This window comes from Bos indicus x Bos taurus, chromosome 7 (assembly GCF_003369695.1).
Source record: "Bos indicus x Bos taurus breed Angus x Brahman F1 hybrid chromosome 7, Bos_hybrid_MaternalHap_v2.0, whole genome shotgun sequence".
In the NCBI taxonomy this organism is placed as follows: Eukaryota; Metazoa; Chordata; class Mammalia; order Artiodactyla; family Bovidae; genus Bos; species Bos indicus x Bos taurus.
The window spans coordinates 68,915,421-68,924,948 of NC_040082.1; the positions used below are offsets into that span (position 1 = coordinate 68,915,421).

Genomic DNA, 9,528 nt, shown 5'->3' on the forward strand with positions numbered 1-9,528 from the left:
AATCTGTTGGGTATCAACAAAAAGAGACCCTGAGTTCCAGCTTCTGTGATCCATGTCCTATAAGCTTCAAGTTCCAGATTTAAAGGATACTGAAATTAACTGTTGGTTTCTATTGTCTCACAAAATGTCAGTTTTTAGTTTAGAAAGAAAAACAGGTGTTGTGGCTATCATCAAAATATCTTTATGATACTCTGAGCTCTAATTCATACAGCATAGAATCAGCATGCTTATGTGTCTCTCTACAAAATTACTGGCCCATACAATACATTAACAGAGCTAGCGCTGTTTGTATAGCACTTGCTATTGGAAACACACCTCCTAGGAGGACTGGTTGGTACTTTTCCTCCCCTGAATTTAGACCTGGATTAAATGAAGAAATGAGGAAAGTGCCCTATGAGACTCTGTTCTCTTAATTTCCAAGCCACATATACTAAAGACTGATTTTTGAACTGAACTGGCTACCTTTTATGAGTATCACACTAATCTACTTTTTAGGCAGTGCTTTCATTCATTTCATCAGACAGATAAAATGTTGAAAGCTACTATGCAATAGTCACTATGTAAGGGTGCAGAGAAAGGATGATTCATCAGATAATATCCTATCCCTAAATTGGTAAACAACTGTCCTGATTTTCCCAGGGCTTCAGTTTAGTTGCTCAGTCGTGTTCGACTTGTAGGGCTTCTGTTTTAAAATCAGGACAATCTCCAGCATAAAATGACAAACTCAAAAGTCAGATGATAGAGCCAAATATGAATAAATGATAAAATATGCAAAACTTTTCTTGTATCAGCACCTTGGTAAAAGTCAAAATAAGTTAGAAAAATAAATGCTAGGCATTCTGCAATCACAGCTATGATTTATACTAGGTTTATACCTGGGGATGTGAGCTTATTATTGAATTCAAGATCAAATATTGACATTAAATGTGCACTGCCTCCAAAGCCTGGAATAATTTTGATGCCATTACCTAAATGAAGCAGGTTACTGTCTGGGGCTGTTTTGACTTCTTAACTAGTATTCTATTCATACATGTACTCCTCCTTGCACTGTTTACTCACCCAGAGCATCTTGTATGAATTCTAGAAACATGCCTAATCCTGCCATTCTTACTGGCTTCTTTGTCTCACTCAGAAAAAAATGGAAGCTCCTATCATAGTACAGTAGTTCCTACACAAATGCCCTAATGTTCTACTTATCAAAAACCCTGATTTCATTGGTATTGTTCTGAGAAACAAAACAGATATTCCATTTTACCTCTTGTTCACTCTGAGTTGAAAATTCTTTAACCAGACTTTCTTTAATATTGCCTACTGGTTTTATTATTAATATTGCCTCCTGGGTTTATTTATTTATTCATTTTTTCAGTTCTGTCATATATATCTTTATTTCTTTACCCTAGTTATTTTTATTTTTAGTACTAACCATTATATAACAACAGATAGCAACATTGAGTTTGTTGCTTTATTGTTTTTTCACTTACTAAAATTTAACTTTTGGTTGTAGAATTGTGTTTTAATTAACAAAGCAGCTCAGTGCCTAGCAGTACTGTTGTAAAATAAAAAGTAAGTGAATATTGTTTGAAGGAATGAGTGCACTTTAATGATGGTGACTATCCTTTGTTCTTACCTGTTAGGTCATTATTTTTTATTTCTAGAAATTTAAAAAAAGCAGAAGATATCTAGGATTGCCTCTCAGTTCAGTTCAATTCAGTTGCTCAGTCGTGTCTTACTCTTTGTGACCCCATGGACTGCAGCACGCCAGGCCTCCCTGTCCATCACCAACTCCTAGAGCTTGATCAAACTCATGTCCATCCTGTTGGTGATGCCATCCAACCATCTCACCCTCTGCCATCCCCTTCTCTTCCTACCTTCAATCTTTCCCAGCATCAGGGTCCTTTTCAATGAGTCAATTCTTCATATCAGTTGACCAAAATATTGGCATTTCAGCTTCAGCATCAGTCCTTCCAATGAATATTCAGGACCGATTTCCTTGAGGATTGACTGATTTGATGTCCTTGCAGGCCAAGGGACTCTCATGAGTCTTCTCCAACAATACTGTTCAAAAGCATCAATTCTTCGGAGGTCAGCTTTCCTTTATAGTCCAACTCTCACATCCATACATGACTACTGGAAAAACCATAGCTCTGACTAGATGGACTTTTGTCTGCAAAGTAATGTCTCTTCTTTTTAATATCCTGTCTAGGTTGGTCATTGGAGAAGGCAATGGCACCCCACTCCAGTACTCTTGCCTGGAAAATCCCATGGACGGAGGAGCCTGGTAGGCTGTAGTCCATGGGGTCGCTAAGAGTTGGACACGACTGAGCGACTTCCCCTTCACTTTTCACTTTCATGCATTGGAGAAGGAAATGGCAACCCACTCCAGTGTTCTTGCCTGGAGAATCCCAGGGACGAGGGAGCCTGGTGGGCTTCTGTCTATGGCCTCACACAGAGTCGGACATGTCTGAAGTGATTTAGCAGGTTGGTCATAGCTTTTCTTTCAAGGAGTAAGCGTCTTTTAATTTCAAGGCTATAGTCACCACCTGCAGTGATTTTGGAGCCCAAAATAATAAAGTCTGTCACTGTTTCCATTGTTTCTCCATCCGTTTGCCTTGAAGTGATGGGACCAGATGCCATGATTTTAGTTTTTGAATGTTGAGTTTTAGGTCAGCTTTCTCACTCTCTTCTTTCACTTTCATCAAGAGCCTCTTTAGTTCTTCTTCACTTTCTGCCATAAGGGTGGTGTCATCTGCATACCTGAGGTTATAGATATTTCTCCCAGCAATCTTGATTTCAGCTTATGCTTCATCCAGCCCAGCATTTCACATGATGTACTCTGCATATAAGTTAAATAAGCAGGGTGACAAGATATAGCCTTGACATACTCCTTTATCAATTTGGGATCAGTCCGTTGTTCCATGTCCCATTCTAACTATCGCTTCTTGCCCTGAATACAGATTTCTAAGTAAGCAGGTAAGGTGGTCTCATATTCTCGTCTCCTGAGGAATTTTCCAGTTTGTTATGATCTACACAGTCAAAGGATTTGATGTAATCTATAAAGCAGAAGTGGAGAAGGCAATGGTACCCCACTCCAGTACTCTTGGCTGGAAAATCCCATGGACAGAGGAGCCTGGTGGGCTGCAGTCCATGGGGTCACTAACAGTCAGATATGACTGAGCGACTTCACTTTCACTTTTCTCTTTCATGCTTTGGAGAAGGAAATGGCCACCCACTCCAGTACTCTTGCCTGGAGAATCCCAGGGGGAGCCTGGTGGGTTGCTGTCTATGGGGTCTCACAGAGTCAGACACGACTGAAGTGACTTAGCAGCAGCAGCATAAAGCAGAAATAGAAGTTTTTCTGGAATTCTCTTCCTTTTATGAAGATCCAACAGATATTGACAATTTGATTTCTGGTTTTTCTGCCTTTTCTTTTTTTTTTTTTAATTAATTTTATTTTATTTTTAAACCTTACATAATTGTATTAGTTTTGCCAAATATCAAAATGAATCCACCACAGGTATACATGTGTTCCCCATCCTGAACCCTCCTCCCTCCTCCCTCCCCATACCATCCCTCTGGGTCGTCCCAGTGCACCAGCCCCAAGCATCCAGCATCGTGCATTGAACCTGGACTGGCATCTCGTTTCATACATGACATTTCACAATTTCTGCCTTTTCTAAATCTAGCTTGAGCTTATGACATTTCATGGTTCACCTACTGTTGAAGCCTGGCTTGGAGAATTTTGAGTATTATTTTGATAGTGTGTGAGATGAGTGCAATTATGTGGTGGTTTGAAGATTCTTTGGCATTGCCCTTCTTTGGGTTAGGAATGAAAATTGACCTTTACCAGTCCTGTGACCACTGCTGAGTTTTCCAAATTTGCTGACATATTGAGTGCAGCACTTTCACAGCATCATCTTTTAGCATTTGAAATAGCTCAACTGGAATTCCGTCACATCCACTCTGTTTGTTGTGATGCTTCCTAAGGCCCACTTGCCTTCATATTCTAGGATGTCTGGCTCTAGGTGAGTGATCACACCATCATGGTTATCTGGGTCATGAAGATCTTTTTTGTACAGTTCTTCTGTGTATTCTTGCCACCTCTTCTTAATATGTTATGTTTGTTAGGTCCATACTTTTCTGTCCTTTATTGAGCCTATCTTTGCATGAAATGTTCCTTTGGTATCTCTAATTTTTTTGAAGAAGTATCTAGTCTTTCCCTTTCTATTGTTTTCCTCTATTTCTTTACATTAATCACTGGGCACGGCTTTCTTATCTCTCCCTGCTATTCTTTGGAACTCTGCATTCAAATGGGTATCTCTTTCCTTTTCTCCTTTGCCTTTTGCTTTTCTTCTTTTCATAGCTATTTGTAAGGTCTCTTCAGACAACCATTTTGCCTTCTTGCATTTCTTTTTCTTGAGGATGGTCTTGATCATTGCCTCTTGTACAATGTCATGAACCTCCATCCATAGTTCTTCAGGCACTCTGTCTATCGGATCTAATCCCTTGAATCTATTTCTCATTTCCACTGTCTAATTGTAAGGGATTTGATTTCGGTCATACCTGAATGGTCTAGTGGTTTTCCCTACTTTCTTCAATTTCAGTCTGAATTTGGCGATAAGGAGCTATTTGGCAATAAGGATCTCCTCTAGCAACAACGATATTGTGTACCTCTTTTGTGACACTATGCATTTTTTATTGCTAGCATTTGCCAACTAAACAGATATAAACATTTTTCCCCCATTTCTCTACACTAAGTTTTTTTTTCTCACAATATTATTCATGCTGTCCAAAGTTACATGAACTAACAGTTGATTTTAAGTTATGAAACAGGAATAATTGCAACAAACCATTAATTCTTGTTCCTTACTGTTTAAAAGAGTAATAGCCCAATCAACATTATCTAAATCTTTGACATAACATGGCATTAAGAGTCTTCTTCAGATAGAAGAACACAAAAGAAAGCACACAGTCTATCTGTTGCTTAAGCTGTGTAAATGAAGTATGCTGCTGCTAAGTCGCTTCAGTCGTGTCTGACTCTGTGAGACCCCATAGACAGCAGCCCACCAGGCTCCCCCATCCCTGGGATTCTCCAGGCAAGAACACTGGAGTGGGGTGCCATTGCCTTCTCCAAATGAGGTATAAAACATACATTAAAAATAAAAGAAGTATACTGCATTCACAGTTTATATGTGTTTGAGAAACTGAGTGAAGGAATGTACAAATGGTCATAACTAACATGAAAGTGAAAGAAAGTCGCTCAGTCGTGTCCGACTCTTTGTGACCCCATGGACTGTAGCCTACCAGGCTCTTTCGTCCATGGGATTTTCCAGGCGATTTTTACTGGAGTGGGTTGCCATTTCTTTCTCCAGGCGATCTTCTCAACCCAGGGATTGAACCCGTGTCTCCTGCATTGTAGGCAGACGCTTTACCATCTGAGCCACCAAGGATGTCCCCATAATTAACATGACGCATAGAGAAAAAGAAGCTATAAAATGTTGGAGGCCTCTGCCTGTCAGCCTCTGTTACTACAGGCACTCCCCACACATCCCAGTGGTGATTGCCATGTTATGTCCCTCTCCCTGGCCTGAATGAGCATGTGAGCCCTAATCAGACTGCTGCTTTCATCACATCTTGTCTGGGTGGGTAACAGACGCCAGAAGGCACTGTACAAGCAGAGGTAGGGCCTAAATCGAAGCTGAGCTCCAGGAGCTGTGTGACCAAAGAAAAGGAAGGAAATTCTCTGGTGCAGCTGCAGGCCAGGCTGAGTGTGTGTGCTCAGTTATGTCTGACTCTTTGTGACCCTATGGACTGTAGCCCATCAAGCTTCTCTGTCCATGGGATTTTCCAGGGAGAATACTGGAGTGGGTTACCATTTCCTCCTTGGGGGGATCTTCCCAAAGCAGGGATCGAAATTGTGTCTCCTGTGTTACAAGATTATTTACCCCTTGAGTCACTGGGGAAGCTCATAAAATATTGTTGTTCTTCAGTCTCTAAGTTGCATCTGACTTGAGTTACACATAAAAATTCCCAAGGAAAAGTGTAGACAGAAAAAGTTGGAAGAGTTTCCAGAAAGGAAAGTTTATTCATTTTTACCTCTTCTTGATTTTTAAAATTCTAAGTAATATATTACTTTTCTTGCTTTAAACAGTCAAGTCTAAAGACAGTAAGCTACAAACCAAAAGCTGTTTTTTGGTCATACCCTTTTTCAAGTGAGAGTTCCCTGGTGGCTCTTATGGTAAAAAGCGTCTGCCTACAATGCGGGAGACCTGCGTTCGATCCTGGGTGGGGAAGATCCCTTGAAGAAGGCAATGGCGACCCACTCCAGTACTCTTGCCTGGAAAATCCCATGGAGGGAGGAGCCTGGTAGGCTACAGTCCACGGGGTGGCAAAGAGTCAGACACGACTGAGCTACTTCACTTTAACTTTCTTCCAAGTGAAAGTTTTTCAGTTGCTAGGACTCTACTGCCATCTACTGTGTGGCAAATTAAGTAAAGAAAAATAGTAACTATCTTCTCCAGTTTCAGTATGCTTTGATCTATATGAAATTAAGCCAAATCTTTTTCAAAAGAGCAATGATTACACTGTTGTGTTGAATAAGGCATGGTACACAAAGCAACGCATTTACTAATTAGGAAACTTGAAATATTTAAACAACTAGAAGTTTGAAGTAGCCACACAGGCTCAAAAACAGGGCTAATAGAAGACCTAGAATTTAAGCATATAGAAAGTCCTGAGTCACATAAGTCAATTACTTTGGTGAATATGTTGTAGCAACCCGACAGACATTGGGAAAGCAGAGATTTGTGTGACTTGTTAAATTGTGAGTGATGAGCCTGGCTAGGAGTTATACAGAAATGAATGCTTTAGTTACCTTGCTTATCTTTGATGGCTATTATACTAGATTTTAAACTAAAGATCACTTGATAAGATGCTTACCAGAGAAAAATGGAAGTGAAGCATTCAATTCAGATATTGAAATTGATTCAACAAAAATTTCAGTATTAAGGAAAAACAATTCATTCTAAGCAATCATTAATAAATGTTCCTTTTTATGCTCCTGTTTTGTTTCATTTCATGTTTTATTCTCTTTTTCTTTCTTGTCTTTGTTAGTCTTTCAAGAGAGTTAAAGCAATACGTTTTCATGGAGAAATGGAATCAAACTTCCAATGATTTCATTTTGTTGGGGTTGTTCCTCCCAAATCAAACTGGTTGGCTTCTCCTACTTCTTATCATCCTCATATTCTTTCTAGCCTCTGTGGGTAACTCAGCCATGATTTACCTCATATGTTTGGATCCCCGGCTCCACACACCTATGTACTTTCTCCTCAGCCAGCTCTCCCTCATGGATCTAATGTACCTCTCCACTACCGTCCCCAAGATGGTGTTCAACTTTCTCTCCGGCCAGAAAGGCATCTCCTACCTGGGATGTGGAGTGCAATCTTTCTTCTTCCTGACCATGGCATGCTCTGAAGGCTTACTCCTGGCCTCAATGGCCTACGATCGTTATGTGGCTATCTGTCACCCCCTGTACTATTGTATCTGCATGAGCAAAAGGATGTGTATGAAGATGATTATGGGATCTTGGATCTTGGGGTCTCTCAACTCCCTGGCACACACAGTCTATGCCCTCCATATTCCTTACTGCCAGTCCAGGGCCATTGATCACTTCTTCTGTGATGTCCCAGCTATGTTGCCTCTGGCCTGTATGGACACCTGGGTCTATGAGTACATGGTTTTTGTGAGCACAAGCCTCTTTCTCCTCCTTCCTTTCCTTGGCATCACTGCTTCCTATGGCCGAGTTCTTTTTGCTGTCTACCATATGCGTTCAAAAGATGGAAGAAAAAAGGCCTTCACCACCTGTTCAACACATTTAACTGTAGTGACATTTTACTATGCACCTTTTGTCTACACTTATCTTCGGCCCAGGAATCTCCGCTCACCAGCAGAAGATAAAATTCTGGCAGTCTTTTACACCATCCTCACCCCCATGCTCAATCCCATTATCTACAGTCTGAGGAATAAGGAAGTCCTGGGGGCCATGACAAGAATGTTTGGGAAATTCTCTTTTACAAAGTAATAATTATGGCTCTCTTTACCCTCTTTTATTCCCTCTTTCTATGGTGATTAGAATACCCTAGAGCACTACTATCTGATAGAAATATATGAGCTATTCTGTAATTTAAAATTTTCACTTAAAGTATTGCTACTAAGTGTCATTTAAAAAGTGAAATTAATCTAAATAATGTATTTACTTAATCACAAAGTTATAATCAATACTGAGATTAAGAACATTGATATTAATGACATATTATTGTAAAATATTATGCAATATATTTGTCACATATATGTGCATATATCACTTATAATAATACACTCATACTGACATTATCATTTCTACATGCAATTGATACAAACTTATTGAAGCAATCTATTACTTTATTTTCACTCTAAGTCTTTACAGCCCTTATATTTATACTTATAGGCCATTGCAATTTTTGACTACGCACATTTTTAAGTGCCCATTAGCCATATAGGGCCAGTGGTTACTGTGTTGGAAAACACAGGCCTAGAACATGCAATCAAATGTTTTCAAATGTTTTAAATGTAGTGTATAAAATTATATTTGTGATATATAAAATATAGATAGTGGGACTTCAAGTAGCAAGAAAGCAAGCTTACTAGTGTGTTTATGAGGTTGTTTTTTTTTTAACCTGTTTCAATCTTTTATTTTGATTGTAATTAACTTCCAGAGTCCATCATAATGTAATATCCTTTATGATACTATTTTAAGGGGGCTTATTTAGCTTAGAATTTTTCAGATTTCAATATAGAGATTAAGTGACCTTTGTAGAATTGTGAGAATAATCAACAGTTTTATTCTACATTCAAATTAAGAAAAGTATGTATTTAAATGACCTTAAAGAAATTTGTATTCAACAAAGTCATTTACTTAATGGCAGGGAAACAAAGGACTGAGGAGCTACAGCATGCGACATATAAAATGAAAGCAATGTCTCAGATTTCAGTTATAACATGTAAAATATGAATGTGAGCTTATACACATTGAAATTCTATGCTAATATGTCATAATGTTGTGTTTAACGAAAGTTTTACTACTGGTGTTTTACTAACACACTTAAGTTATTTCATGACTGGGATTATGTAGGAGTTAGTTTTAATGATTATAGGGGAAAAAAGGCTTAGAAGAGTCCCTCTCCCACAAATTCTCCATTTGCTGCCCAAGTTTAAGCTCCCAGGATCTTTTCCTGGTCTTTTTAAATTAAATTTCTTCTCAAGTGTTTAAATTTTAAATTAAATTTAAATTAAATTTCTTCTCAAGTGTTTTCATGACTCAAGTCCATTTCAATTATAAAATATATCCTACAATTTCCCAATCAAGTTAGTTTCCTAAAATATATATATATATATATATATATATATGAAAATGTCATTCCACAATCTTTGGTTTACTATTGTATTTACAAAACTTTCTAATCTCAAATTCAAGCTCAGGTGCTTTTAAAACGC

The 9,528-nt window shown here is 38.6% G+C and overlaps 1 protein-coding gene across 1 annotated transcript; it reads left to right on the forward strand.

The window, feature by feature from the left end:
* The first annotated feature begins 7,141 nt into the window (after positions 1-7,141).
* On the forward strand, positions 7,142-8,077 carry LOC113896285 (olfactory receptor 2L13). Its single transcript, XM_027548523.1, has one exon. It carries the CDS (start codon positions 7,142-7,144, stop codon positions 8,075-8,077), a length of 936 nt encoding a protein of 311 aa, XP_027404324.1.
* The last annotated feature ends 1,451 nt before the right edge of the window (positions 8,078-9,528 follow it).